At 45.4% G+C, this 15,926-nt stretch overlaps 1 protein-coding gene across 1 annotated transcript in view; it reads left to right on the top strand.

Annotated features, from left to right (window-relative positions):
- The window catches only part of LOC146867987 (uncharacterized), a 143,790-nt gene extending 130,551 nt beyond the window's left edge, over positions 1–13,239 (top strand). Inside the window, exon 4 of the mRNA XM_085608743.1 lies at positions 12,980–13,239. Coding sequence (XP_085464869.1) covers positions 12,980–13,176 — 197 coding nt within the window. The 3' untranslated portion in view covers positions 13,177–13,239. The remainder of the gene's footprint in view (positions 1–12,979) is intronic.
- The last annotated feature ends 2,687 nt before the right edge of the window (positions 13,240–15,926 follow it).

Below are 15,926 nucleotides of genomic sequence, written 5' to 3'. Positions count from 1 at the left end.
TGACCCGGCACCTCATGTGACTGCTGATCTTTACACAATCAGTGCAGTCCTAATTATGTCGTGGAGACAGTGAGATCGTTGGTTTCCCTGGGAGCTTGTGGAAAGGGAGGCTAGCCATCAGCCCTTGGAGAGTACTTTAGGACCCAGGCAATGACAGTTGGCACTTAGCTGCAGGCCAGCAATGTCCAGGCCAAATCCACCACGTGATAGTCCCCTTCCTGGACCACGACAACCTCCAGGCCTCCACAAGTCTACAGATAGTCTAATTGAAGTCACTTCTGTCCTAATGATTCCTTTTGTCAGTGTCCCAGCATTGAACCAGCGTAGTATGGTTCCAAATCCAAAAGCGTCTCTACTTTCGAAGGCCAGAGCCCCAGTAGTTATATCCACATTGCTATTTGAAAAAATGAACAGTTCAAAAGACCACCTTTGAAATGCACAGGCCGTCTCTAAATTTTGTCCTATGTGCCATCCTTCCCTGGGAGGTTTGATCACTATCTTTAGTGAGGCCAAAACCCTGCCCTTTGGAATGCAGGTGCCAACTCCCCCCCCCCACGTAACTGTCCCAGAAAGGCCCTTCAGAATCAAAGGCCTGCAGTTTCCCTTGAGCCCATAGTTTATGGCCTTCAATCAGGAATGTAGAGATCCCCTAGCACCCAGGTGTGAATTAGGAGACAGGCCAACAGGCACGCAGAGCCATGAGCATTGAAATGCCCACATTCTCATAAGTGACATTTCCATCACTTCAATGTCGAACCCTCTTGCACTACCGAAGAGGATTCTCCATTAGGAACTCATCGATCCCAAACACTGTACAGCTACAAATCTGCCCATAGGAAATAATGCTTAATAACCTTTCCCTACACCCCTCATGCTAATCCAATGCGAGAAGCAGGTCCCATCGTGCCAAACACACCACCCAGTGCCATTCACGACCCTTGCAGATAACGCATACATGCACATTCTCTCCCCAAAATCACACCCTTTCACCAGGAAGAACTCCAATATAGCAAGAGACATGAAGAACCTTGTCACACAGCTTTTTAAATGCCAATTCGAGTAACAGTAACCCGTGCCCACAGGCCACACCAGGGGCACACCTGTTGTACAATCGATGGGCTACCTACATGGATGGCACAACCGGTGCCACAGACCCACCGAGGAGCAATCGAGAAACATACCCTGGGTATATGTCTTACCCCTTGACAAAGGACTTACGGCTAACTTGAATTAGCCAATCATATATACACCAAACCCCAGTATGACTATGTTGAGCACATCGCTTTGACACTTCACTGCAGTGTCAAATGCGCTTAAAGTCCTACAGCTAGCATCCAGATCAGCAGGAAACTTGAAAGGAGAAAAAGCAGAAAGTCAAAGGAAAGCACACTAGAAAGCAACATTTCCAATAACATCCTGATTATACAGACAATAACCAGGTGACAAGAAGATTCAAGGTGATCCAAATATCCAATTCTGCCTTGTAATGTGACTTCATGCCAAAGTTGATCACTGAGGGTTAATGGGCAATAATGATAAACAAATGCGGCGTGACAAGGGGATCCTATGTTACAGTGAATAGCCAGTGATTAAATGAGAGGCAGCCACTAGGCAACAAGCAGATTAAATACTACAAATACCACTTCACTGGAAGGGAATCTAATGACAACAATCATCGTATTGTGCAATCTCTACTGACTTGACAAGGAGATTCAAATACAGATACAACCCATGCAGGGGGGTGGGTGAATTACTCAAATAAATATACCAAGGGCCACACTTACCGGTGACCCGCAATATTCAAATAAGTCAGTCGGCAACGGAGAAGGTTCAGAAGCTTTATTGGCCAAAACAAAACTCTATATAGAGGAGCCTCATCGATCCTCACCCATCAGGTGCGCCGAGGAAGACTGCTGGCTCCTTGACAAAACCACACTTATATACATAACAGGTTCAGCATACAAAGCCATACAAGTGGAAAAATACCAGTTAGTCCATGGGCTCCTGGATGAGCTCATACAGTGTTAAGTTTCAGGCTCACACAAAAGGTTGCTATCTATACAGAGGAGGTCGGCAGGGTTACTCCCTTTTCGTCCCAGTGCCTGAAGGAATTTGCTTGATACTCCCTACAGCAGATGTGACCTTGGGCCTCAGCCGTAAATACCACTGACCTGTCTCTGGGCTGGTACGAGCTAAATCATGAAGATGGTAGGCAAAGGGAAACACGTGACCTGACACGTGGTTTATCACAAACCAAGATGGCTACAGTATGGTTTTCGGCCCTTTTTGTCGTGCAGTACGTAATGAAAGAAAATGCTTCTTCTAGAACATATCAATAGGTGTTTACGTGATCTAAATAACATCATAGATACATTGTGCTAACTTTACATGGTGCAAACAAACAGAGCGAATGATTTTTATCCTTCAGATCGGCCCTTTTAGCATAATGTAGCTAATGTTCCAACTTAATCTTCAAAAATGCCTTCATCTATCTGCATCATGTCGTATATCTCCTTCTGTACTAACTGAGTGCCTATCGTAGCTGAGCGTGGTTTAGATTCCGGAAGGGCAAGAAGGAGTCGATTAGTGCAATAAGAACAGCAGGCGGGTCCACATTGTATGCAGACACAACAGGTAAAAAGGAAACCTGCTATACCTAAAAGGATCATGAGTAATTTCCATCCCCAAGTGGCAAAGAGGCCCCAGAACTAGCTGGCAAGAGACCAGGTGCCGGTGTCCGTATGAATCTCAGATGCTAAACGGTGCAGTTTTTGGATGGCTAAATGCACAGTGGGGGCGGAGTCAGGTATATATACACAGCAAGAACTGCCAATCACTCTGCATGCTCCTCCACGATCAGCTAAGATAACGTCTAAAACCATACGATTCTGAAGCGTTACAAGCCTGGTCGCCTGAAGCTCGACAGTTATGTTAGTTAATATTGCGGCAGTGATATTCACTACTCCCTCCACCACTCTAGATAACCTTCTGATTTCTTTACTGGTCAAAATGGGTCCCCATATGGGCAGGACTCCTTTCATTATGTCCACAAAGTGTTGTGCAGGAGTATCGGTCTGATCAGTGGCATCCCCCGTAGTAGCTCGTTTTCCTAAACTCCGCCGGTTCAGTGAATGGGTCTTATGATAGTCAGAAGGGGCTATATAGACCGGTGGGTATAGGAAAGACAAATAACATCTACCTGACCATCCTCTGGGGAGCCATGTGTAGGCATTTTCCCCACACACAAAATACACATTCGGAGGAGTAAGCAATGGGGGGCTGCTGAATGTTCGTAATCTGTATGTATAGTTGCATTTACTAAATCCAACTGCTAAGTGACCAGTGCCATGTATACAAAAGGTAGATGACGCATTCAATACTGGGACCGGAATAACCTTATCATCTGATACATTGTGTTCCTGAAAGTATTTGAAATTTTCAGTGAAATTGAAGGACATAAAATCCAATACTTCATCCCTTAACCAAGTGTCATTTGCATACTCAGTATACTCATTCATTCAAGCAGTTGGGTCTAGTGTACCATCAGTACCATCTTCATTCGGAGTAAATCCCTGATGCACCTCTATATATGCTAGAATCATTTCGTAGTCTTTTTCAGAAAATCGGTGTTCATCAACAGTATAGTGCGTATATATCATCGACAGCAATTTAAACCATGCTTCACAACTTCCTAAATATGACAAGGGCATCAAAATAAACAGGTCATGCTTGTGCATAACAGAGGGGAGAAGGCCACAGACCCAGCACTCTGTAGCATTCGTCCAACTATGGGTCTGGTGCAGCATTTCAATAAAGGCATTCTTTACATATGTCTGACGATGCCTTTCCTTGTGCGAGGCGAAAGTATGGAATTGATGTTCTTCAGGGACAGGAGTGGAGGGTACCAGGGTGTGCACAGGGTGACGACATTCTAAATAAATGAATACACCTAAACATATTACTAGTGATATAGTTATTATAGCTATGAAAACTATCTTAATACGCATACTCCAAGTAGAAAACATAGGCATATATGGGTGCAGAGGACGTGGGGCTATAGGTCGCTCCTCTTCGGGAACAAAACGAGCAAAGGGATACATTCTTGCTAAAAGTCCAAATATAATCTAATGGGAATGAGCCTACTTGCAGCCCAACCTGCCAGAGGGTGCTTCTTTCCTGTGTCCATTCAGAGCCACACAGGGAGACTCCTATTGTTCATAAAACAAAAATACCAAAACAGAAAAATAGCAAAAACTTCTCACGTTGGGCTGCACTTGACACAGCTCTCACTGAAAAGAACTCCACCTGGGCCCCTCTAATCGATCAATGTCTCTATTTTCTTTCTGAACAGAGTTTTACTGAAAGTTCCGAGCTCTCAACTAGTTCAGTCCAGTGTTCCTTTGATTATACCAGGATTTACTCAAGTCTTTTTTCTCTTTCTTTAGACTGAGCCTGGTATCTTTGCTCTTTGTCGGGGCCGCAGGTTATAGCGAACATGACCAGGTGTTCGGGGATCAGGGAAAGGAATAGGCACAGTAGGATCAAATGAAGTACTGGAGGTGCGAACTTTCGGATTGGATGCAGCATTACTGGGAGCAGAGCTGATAATTGGGCCAGCCACTGGAGTCGTTTGTGAATTCACAGTATCTCCCTCTCGCCCGTTCACTTTTTCTCGGGCTTCAGAGAGAGATGAATCTGCAATGAGCTGCTCACCGTCTTGCACCAACCCTTCACTCTGATCCAACAGGTCACCCGGCAATGGGAGAGGGACTCTTTTTAAATGTGACACGTGAATCCAGTGACGTTTCCCTTCAACCTTAACAGCCGTTCTCGTGGCAAGGAGTATCTGATGTGGTTTGGTCCATCTTGGTTCCAAACTCGATTTTCGCTGATAGTTCCGGATCAAAACCCACTGTCCAGGTTCAAGATGATGTCCAGGACCCTCTGGCAGGGGCTGCAATACCGCTGATATCTGTTGATGAATGGAACGAAGATCTTTAGTTAATGCATAAAGATAATCTGTCAACATTGGGTACTTGATGTCCCTAAAGGATTTCGGTCTTGGTACGCCCCAGATATTAGCGGGTCTACCAAATATCACCTCATATGGTGATATCCCAGAGCGAGAGTGAGGAGTGGTTCTCACAGACAACAAGGCTAAGGGTAAGAGGTCAGGCCATTTCAACCCTGTGGTGTCTTGTAGCTTAGCCAATTTCAACTTCAAAATCCCATTATATTTTTCTACCAACCCCGCTGATTGGGGGTGGCGGGCAGCGTGAAATTTCTGTCTAATGGATAAACCATTACAAATATGTTCGACAAGGTTGGCATTAAAGTGTTTTCCATTGTCACTCCAAATTACACGTGGCAAACCATACCGAGGAAAAAACTCTTTTACTAAAGTCTTGGCTGTGGCTAGAGCGGTATTCTCCTTGGTGGGGTATGCTTCCACCCATTTACTGAATGCGCAAACCACTACTAGAACATACTTGAGATTATTTACCCGCTCTAATTGAATGAAGTCCATTTGTAACACCTCAAAGGGTAAGGTGGGGGGCGCAAAATTCCCTTTCAGTACAGGGACACTACCTCCTGGATTATGCTGTAAACAGATCATATAGTTCTGAACCAAATGTGTTGCAGTTTTATTAATATTGGTGTTATACCATACAGAATCTAACACTGCACAAAGACCTTTAACACCTATATGCGCAGGGCCGTGTGCCATGGATACTGTTACATTCACAAATACATTTGGCAGTAACCACCTGCATTTGTCCGACAGGTCGATCCAACATCCATTTTCGTCTAGTTTCCCTATCTGCTCTTGACAATGCACCAATTCTTCGGGGGTCGCTTCTTGTTGTATTTCTCTAATACTATCCATAGTGCTATTGAATATTTCTGTCTCTACCATACCTCTCGATGAACTGGTTACAAACATAGAGGTGGTGTTTGACTGGGCAGTTTCTTTAGCGATTCTGTCAGCAAATGAATTTCCTTTGCCTACAGCATCGATTACAGTTTTATGGGCGCTACATTTAACAACAGCAATTTCCTTTGGTAAAGTCAGGGCAGTCAGCAGTCTCAAGACCAACGGGCCGTTCCTTATCTTCTGGCCATGTGAAGTAAGGAAACCCCTCTCTGCCCATAACCTTCCAAAGTTATGCGCGACACCGAAAGCGTATTGGCTATCGGTGTAGACATTCACTCTCAACCCTTCACTTAACTCACAAGCTCGAAGCAAGGCTACTAATTCGGCAGCCTGGGAAGATTGATAAGACGCTTTAGCCATTTTAACTACAGTTTGGAGAGTGGTGATCGCATAGGCAGATGTGGTAGTGCCATTCGGTAACCTAAAACATGAGCCATCGACATACAACTCCCCTTGCGGGTCAGATAAGGGAGTGTCTGTCAGGTCTATCCGTCCCTTCGTTTCTTCCTCTGTCCGAAATATACAGTTGTGTATGTCCTGATCTTGTTCTTCCGAAGGGAGGGCTAGTAACGTGGCAGGGTTCAAAGTGGCACATCTCTTGATAGTGATGTGGGGTGCAAACAGGGTCAATTCATACCCTGTAAGACGCGCACTAGTTAAGTGTTGTGTCTTGATCCGCTTTAGTAATACATCCACAGCGTGAGGTACCATTACCGTGAGATCAGTATTCAGGACGAACCCTTCTGATTGTCGAATTGCCACTGCAACAGCCGCTGAGGCCTTTAGACAACTGGGAAGTGCTCTGGCGACATTATCCAATACCGCCGAAAAATATGCACAGGGTTTTTGCTTACCACCAAAACCCTGTGTTAACACAGAAAGCGAACAACTGTCCACCTCATGCACGTAGAGTGTAAAAGGCTTCCGGTAGTCAGGAGTGCCAAGCACAGGAGCGAAACAAAGAGCAGACTTCAAAGAGACAAAAGCATCTTGACATTCAACAGTCCAGGGTAGAGGTTCATGCACATCTTTAGTTGTCAAGTATACTAGAGGTTTAGTCAGAAGGGAAAAGGTAGGAATCCACTGGTGACAGTAAGAGGTTATACCAAGAAAAGCGCGGACATCACGTTGCGTGCAAGGAACAGACATGTTAGCTATAGCTGTTATACGATCAGGGGTTAGACGTCTACCCTCCTTCGACAGGAGATGACCTAAATAAGTCACCTCCGGTCGACAATATTGAAATTTAGACAGGGATACCTTATTACCATGATTGACCAAATGCTGCAACAATAGAACTGTAGCATCCCGGCAACCCTGTTCAGTATCCGAAGCCACCAACAGATATCCACGTATTGTAACAATACGTTACCATCAGGCAAAGTTAGAGTATCCAATAGGGCTTTGAGTGCTTGACTATAAATACTAGGGCTTTCTGTATAGCCCTGGGGAGCGCGACAAAAGCGGAAACTGCGACCAGCTAATGAGAATCCGAAAAGATATCGGCTATCAGGATGAATGGGGATGCTGAAGAAAGCATTTTTCAGATCAATCACGGAGAAATATTGAGCCGTAGGAGGAATCATAGTCAGTATGGTGGTTATATCAGGCACCACGGGATACTGAGGTACCACGATCTTGTTAATTTCTCGCAAATCAATCACAAAACGATATGTATCTACATAATCGGGATTGCAATCTACAGGGGCCCTTTTAAGAATCGGAAGAATGGGACTATTACACACATTGGAGATTGTCTCTTCCACCACCCCAGATCGAATCAGATCCTGAATAATGGACAACAAGGCTCGTTCACCTGCAGGGGCAATTTTATATTGCGGTATTTTCGGTAACCGGGCATTCTTCTTCAAAGTAATTGAAATTGGGGGTATCCTCAATAAACCCACATCAGTGTCTCCAGTAGCCCAAAGGGTTTTCGGAATCTTTGCAAATTCAGTAGGCAAGGTGTCCGTCTTAGAGAAGTACTGCACCGAAGGGGGTTGGACAGTCAGATAGACACCGTCTGGGGAACAATATATACGGGCATGTAACCTTTTCAGTAAGTCTATGCCTAATAAATTCTCCCCACATTGCGATGTTAGCAGGAATGGCGAATCAATAGAAATAGGGCCCAGAGTGAAAGAAAGAGGTCGGGAAATGGGGCTCACCACCGGAGTTCCAGAGAAACCTACAGACACATTATCCTGGCCAGACAGAGCAGCCCCAGGGACAAGGGCATGCGAAACAGAACTGTTCATAGCTCCTGTGTCAACTAGAAACTTACCCGATGTGCCCATTAGATGTGCATTAACATAAGGTCCGTTCTGATCTGTAGGAATTGACACACGTCCCCCACTCTGCCTTTGGCTGTCCTATGCACGAGGGTAACCTGCCGATGCATCGTTGCCACATTCTTCATTGAAGTTCTGCTTTCCCTGACCATGATCAAAATAGTTCTGACTATTCCCACCTTGTCCAGACTCCTCCTGTCGCGTATGTCCACCTCGACCACCACCACCGCATCCTCTCCCTTGGCCTCGTGTATTGCTGTTCTGCGCATATAACAGTGGGCACTTGGCACGCCAATGCCCTTCCTGTTTACAAAATGCGCATTGGTTTATTCCTAAAGCAGTTCGTCCTCCACCCGGTACTTGGCCCGCCCCTCGTGGAGCGGAGGTCGGCCCTCCCCTACCCCTTCCACGGCCTCTCTCAACCTGCTGTAACAGGACCCGCGTTTTTAGGTCCTTTGCTTTCTTTTCCGTCTTATCCTTGCTCTCGTTCTCTCGGTGCTCGTAATATTGAGCCATGCTTAATATAATCGAGGGAGTAGACGTCGTCCAAGTACTTTCTGCGGCCTGTAGTCGGGCCGATATTTCGGGCAATAAATTAGTTACAAACCTATTGACAAACAAGCGTATACCACCCTCCTTGGATAGGTCCTGGCCACTGAAGTCAATAAAAACCCCTTCAAATCTAGTGAAAAAATCCGACACACTCTTATCTTTCTTCTGTCGGCATGCCGTCAGTTTATCCCAATCCACTTTCCGGGGCGGGATTAGCGAATGCATGTATGTAATTATTTTTTCAGGTAGCGTTAATATTTCAGCCCTGGGCTTATCTCCTGGTTTTCGATCCTTATCCCAATCCTTCAATTGATCCCAGGTTCCCCCAAATTCGGTCACATGGTCTTGATCATGTACCTGGCGCCATATATCCACTGGCACTAACAAAGCAAAGAATAACTCTATATCGGCCAATGTCATTACCGCCGATGAGGCGGCTTCAGTAAGTTCCTTATAATATGCTGTAGGATTTTTCCTAGGGTCAGGCAAGTGGGCTTTCAACGACAGCACTTCACTGCGTTTCCATGGGGTGTACACCCACTGCTCTTGAAACCGAGCATCTGCTCGCGGGCGAGTAACCGTCCCCGTAGCATCTATTATTTCAGTAATTTCTGGATGAAAAATAGGGTGGACCTCACACATCCGAAAATGCGCGGAACCCGCGGGGCCAGCAGATTGAAGTCGGGTTCTATAGCTAACCAATGTTCCAACATTTTTGAACACCTCCTCCGGGGTCAATTGAAATTTATGCGCATGGTCGTGAATAGTATACAATATTACCGGAGCCTTCTCCCCTGTATGGACTTGCTCCCATAATGATATCAGGCATGCCGCCATATGGTCCAACGCATGCTGTTGCATCACGGGCTCGTAGTCTCTCATAGTGCTCCATATGTCGGACAAAGTGTAAATAGGCTGCCGCATCCATTGTGATGCTTGTAGCGCAATAACCTCCCTTTCCTCAAAGTTTAAGGCTGACCGGGTAAATAGTTTCCTGCCTTCAAGAGAACCGGGCGGATGTACCGGAGTGGAAACAGCTGGTAAAGGAGTTGCGCTTGCCGAGGAAGAGGTCATCACATGGGGGGAATTGGCTGACCCGGGTGACAGCTGAAGACTCTCAGCTGTCGCAGATCACAATAAATTGGGCAATAGAGTCATAATCTCTGTAACAGACGAGGACAACCGAGACAAATTGGTTTGAGGCGCAAGGAGGGTAGGGGCTGGAGGTGCCGACGCAGCAGGAGCTACCACCGTCACAGCTGAAACTTGCGCAGGGGCTACTGAATCTGTAATAGCTGATACCGTGGCATCTGGTACCGCCGGGTATAGTCGTTGCGGGACATATGTGGGTGGTGGACGCAAGTCCAATATATCCCCAATTTCATCTTCGGCGTCAGGTCGAGTCACATAACTTTTATCAACCTGTAGCCTGAACTCACGATTTACACAATCAATCCCTTCTTCCGTTCGGGCTCTGTCGTAGGCGACAGCCTTCTGAGTAACGGTTTGCCCTGCTTTAACTCTAGCTTGTTTCTCTTCTCTCATTCGCTTCCGCTTAGATTCCGTCTGCCAGATGGTTAACGCATCAAACATAGACTGTCTACTGCGTCTAGAAAATAACTGATCCTGTAAAAAGGCAATTTTCTTTTCATCGAAGGAACCCGTTTGAGGCCATTGCAATTCTTCATTACCTCTGGTGTACTTATGCCACAAAGTATTAAACAATAAAGGAGTTATTCCATGTTTTACGTACATAAAATGGTTGGGACTGCCTTCCGGTGGGGCAGGTTGGCTCTCGGCCAGCCGAGATCCACCAGTTCGACAACAGCAACCAAAGCAATTCAATCTACTGAAGCACGGCATTGTTAGTTAAAACAGACAAAACACCAATAACGTACAAACAAATTCTTGTGATCACATATAACACATATTGATTGTTCCTATATATTATTGTCTGCAGTTCAACCTTTACCTACTTATTCCAAATTGATGCATCCAAACAAATGAACCGAGCCCGTCGACTCCCGTTATTGGAGAATTATTCAAATACTGGACCGACAGAATCACAACGAACAGTCTTCCAGAAGACTGGCAAGAGGCAGTCAGACAGGTGCGACCACAGACTGGACTACAGACCATTCTATGACCTCCTTGGTTTACCACTGAGACTGTTCCGATGTGGTGCAAGCATCACCTCAGGTATGTCTCACGGCTACCCAATTACAGCCACAGGCTTTTCTGAATACAATCCGGCCGTGTGTTACACACAGGTAACAACTAGGCATCTGATCAGTGTCTCTAAATCACAAAAGATGCGCGGAGTCTCTACAGTCAGTCCCTACCGGACCACCCTGCAAGACCTCCGTAATTCTCCTAGGGTACTCACGACCCTCAAATCAAATTCAGTTAACTGTTCCAAATGCACCGCTCAATAGCGCGTGCTTAAACAAACAAACTACTCACCGGGTGCACCCAGTCACGGACGTTCGTTCTCCGTTGCCAGCTTCTTGGGACCAACACGGTCAGCTCCTGGGTTAAGCCCGTAGGACCCCGGTGAAGGGCTACTAGCAGCAGAGGACACCCTGATCGGGAGTGCGGAGTGGAAGTGTCAACAAAATAAAAATCCCTCCTGTCCACCCGTCCGACCAGGACGCCCCCAATCCTACCACCCGACTACGGGGGAGGAAAAAGACCCTATCACGGGGTCCCACCAGAGTCGCCAACTGAAGTACTCAAATAAATATCCCAAGGGCCACACTTACCGGTGACCCGCAATATTCAAATAAGTCAGTCGGCAACGGAGAAGGTTCAAAAGCTTTATTGGCCAAAACAAAACTCTATATAGAGGAGCCTCATCGATCCTCACCCATCAGGTGCGCCGAGGAAGACTGCTGGCTCCTTGACAAAACCACACTTATATACATAACAGGTTCAGCATACAAAGCCATACAAGTGGAAAAATACCAGTTAGTCCATGGGCTCCTGGATGAGCTCATACAGTGTTAAGTTTCAGGCTCACACAAAAGGTTGCTATCTACACAGAGGAGGTCGGCAGGGTTACTCCCTTTTCGTCCCAGGGCCTGAAGGAATTTGCTTGATACTCCCTACAGCAGATGTGACCTTGGGCCTCAGCCGTAAATACCACTAACCTGTCTCTGGGCTGGTACGAGCTAAATCATGAAGATGGGAGGCAAAGGGAAACACGTGACCTGACACGTGGTTTATCACAAACCAAGATGGCTACAGTATGGTTTTCGGCCCTTTTTGTCATGCAGTACGTAATGAAAGAAAATGCTTCTTCAAGAACATATCAATAGGTGTTTACGTGATCTAAATAACATCATAGATACATTGTGCTAACTTTACATGGTGCAAACAAACAGAGCGAATGATTTTTATCCTTCAGTGGGTTCTAATGACACAATTACTGCAGGAAGGGGGGCAATAGCAGCCGTTCACAGTATGACAATAGAATCCAAAGAAAAATAATACCTTCATCACAGAGCAATCTAATTACAAGGAGAACAACCCCTCTGAAATTCGAAAAGTCACATAGCTCTGGCAATTATTTGACTACATTAAATTGACTGGGAGATGGGATGGGTCCAAGGCAATCATAAGATTGAATCATGGTTATTTGGAAGGGTTCAGATTGATAAAGGTGGGAACCCATGACATGTGAAGAGGTTTGTCTCCAGTGCTTTAACCCCTTCAGTGCCCATGACGAGCTGGACTCGTCATGGGCTGCGGTGGCGCTGTGCCCATGACGAGTCCAGCTCGTCATGAACTCCGCCCGCTAATAAAAAGCGCGGCACTGGGCGGGGAAAGGGGCGGGCATGCAAGGGGTTAACACCTTCTGTGTATCACTCTACTTTGATTGGTTTAAGTGTTTAGCCATTTTATGTGAGAGACTTGGGTGAGTCTTCTTTTGGACAACTGTAACCTGAACACAGCTCTTTCCATGTTTCTTCTTTATACTCTTCTCCGCTCCTCTGTTCTTGTCTCTTCTATAATGCCCTTTTATTCTTCTTTTTCCTATTTCATCCTTCTCACCTCTCCAGCCCCTCTGCTTTCTCCACTGGAAACCTGATAAGTAAACAACTCCCCCAGAGACCTTTTAGAAGTTCTAGTTTCCAGGTAGCACAATTGGTCTTTGTTTAACGACAACAAATCTGAGCGTTCTACTTGAAATCTCTTGCAGGCAAAGTGCTGGTTTACTGTGTCAAGGGTGAAAATCGAGCAGCCGCCCTGGTCCTGGCCTTCTTAATGCACTCCTGGAAGATGACCATCGTGAAGGCCATCTGCACTGTGAAGAGTAAGAGGATAATTTCTCCGAGTGAAACCAATCTCCAACACCTTCTCTGCTTTGAGCAAAAACTTATAAAGAGTAGAGAGTGACACCCCTGCCCGTAACCGAAACCATCTGACGCCTGTAGCAATAAACCTGTGTTCTGCATTAAACTTTGGTTTGTTTTTAAACCAGCCACCAAAAGTGCCTTCTGAACACCCCTGTGCCACATTTCCCCTATCCCAAATATGTGCACCGTCTTTCACCCACCCTCAAATTAAGCTCTGGCACAAAGACATTCTACATAAGCACCAATTCCCATTTGCAATCCAACACATGGAACCCCACTTGCCAAACATAAATCAGTGCATTAATTACCTCTTTCGTGCAAACAATCTTGCACATGAGAACCCACATCATGTGCACAAAAAAAGGGGAGCACCATATCCAATACGTTGCTTTATGTTATAGTCATTGTTTGCCCCTCGTTAAAGCTCCAGAGTACGAACTGATGTAAAAACTAGCTGCTAAGTACTGCTGGGGAATCAATTAATTTCTGAAATAAATGATCTCCGGGCTTCGCTCTATGGGGCATATTATCAAGACAGGCGATAAAATTATCGCCGCTTTAGCGGTAGAAAACTGCCGCTAAAACGGCGATAATGGGCTTGATAATATGCTCTATGGAATTCCAATTGAAGCTCAGGTTAGATGCCCTTCCCATCTAATATGGGCTTCAATTGGAATTCCATAGAGCATATTATCAAGCCCATTATCGCCGTTTTAGCTGCAGTTTTCTGCCGCTAAAGCGGCGATTATTTTATCGCCTGTCTTGATAATATGCCCTAAAGTGAATTGGGAGCATATCAGCAAGGGCCGGCGATAATTATCGCTCAGCGCTCTTAGCGTGAGGATAATTATCGCCGGCCAACTCTGAATTTTATCGCAGAGATAGCGTGCTATCAGCAACGCTTATCTCCAAAGCGATGAAATTTAGAGCGCAAGCTGCCAAATGTGCGATTATCGCTGGAAATCCAGCGATAATCGCACAACTTTTGGCGAAAGCTTGCTGATAGGGCCTCACATACTTAGCCATGATATCCACCTTACATAGGATATCATGGCTAAGTCAGTTTCAAAGCAGGCGTAAGGAAAGTAGCGATAACAGAGGTTATTGCTACTTTTCTTGTCGCTATGCTGCTTTGTGTGAGGCTTGATAATAGGAGAAATGTCATTAGAGATGCAAAGCTGGGCATTCAAAAAACAGGCGCTAATGCAAGGTTTCACGCGCTAGCGTGAATTTGCTGATTAGGCGTTAAAATTATCGCCGCTTTCAGCCAAAAACGGACGCAAAAGCGGTGTTAAACTAAGGGGCATATCAGCAACAAGACGATAGAAAATTATCGCCGCTTTTGCGTCCGTTTTTGGCCGAAAAGCGGCGATAATTTTCTATCGTCTTGTTGCTGATATGCCCCTTAGTTTAATAGGAAATGCTTAAATTCACTTAAAGGATGTTGTATGCCTCTGCATCAAGAAGTAATTTTTAAAGTCCAGTATTTTGATATTTCATCAGATTTGCAACGATTGGTGATAAAGTTTTCTATATTTCCATATGAATAAGCTAAGGCAATGATTCGAATCGATTAATCTTTAGAGGTTACATTTATAATCCGCTCAAAATTTTATTATATGTTGAAATTCGAATTTTGGGTGTTGGACTCAAGCTATGGGTTCATATTTAAATAAACTGTGATCGGTGACTATTTCATTGCAACTTATAATATTCACAGCCATAAAGCAGCATTAAGCTAACCAGCCCACCCGTTCTGACCAGAGTTTCTTGTTTCACAGCAGGATCTTCCTTACAACAAACCCAGGGGCAGATTTAGAAGCCCCTTGCGCCACTTTTGCGTCACTTTTAACATAGGAAAAGTGACGCAAAAGTGGCGCAAGGGGCTTGTAAATCTGCCTCCCAGTATTTCCTTCTGCCTTAAACTGGACCAGTGTGTGTTACAGAGGTCCTAGTCACTGTGGCGGAAATCTGAGTCGCATCTGCCCTTATCGTGACGCCATATTAGAATTAGAATGGCCGACCTGTCACGAGTTATAAACACCCATTCGACCCGAGTCCACAAGGTGATGTGGCAGTCCTCACTGGTACCAACCACATGCCTTTAGTTTAATGGGACAATCTTCCACGTGAAGCTAGAGAGGGCATTTTCCCCAGCAGGGCATCAAAGCTCATGAAGATGGGGAAACAACCTTTACAACATGGGGGCATATCAACAAGGGCTTTATAGCGGCAGAGATAAAACTAGCACCCTCTCAGCAACAGGGTGCTAACATGCAAATTCGCATGTTAGCACCCTTTTACTCTACGCTTCCCCTTGCATCACTAATGAGATGCAAAGGAGGCGTTCCAGAGTAAAGTAATAGGAGAAATTTTGCTAGGCGACATTTCTCTTATTATCAAAGATATCGCTAACCCTGTTAAGATTAAAAAAAAAGCAGCGCTAACCGCGGTTAACGCTGCTTTTTTACGTCTGGTAGTTTTCTGACTTAGCCATGATATCCTATGTAAGGTGGATATCATGGCTAAGTATGTCTATCCCTATCAGCAAACTATCGCCAAACCTTGTGGGATTATCGCTGTATTTCCAGCGATAATCTCACAATTGGCAGCTTGCGCTCTGAATTTTATCACTTTGGAGATGAGCGTTGCTGATAGCACGCTATCTCCGCGATAAAATTCTGAGTTGGCCGGCGATAATTATCCTCACGCAAAGAGCGCTGAGTGATAATTATCGCCGGCCCTTGCTGATATGCCCCATGGTTGTTACATAGCGTTCCATAACAACGC

The sequence above is a fragment of the Triturus cristatus genome, chromosome 1_2, assembly GCF_964204655.1.
Source record: "Triturus cristatus chromosome 1_2, aTriCri1.1, whole genome shotgun sequence".
Lineage (NCBI taxonomy): Eukaryota > Metazoa > Chordata > Amphibia > Caudata > Salamandridae > Triturus > Triturus cristatus.
Note: the sequence above shows the minus strand (reverse complement) of the source record. Positions and strands in the feature narration are given on the sequence as shown.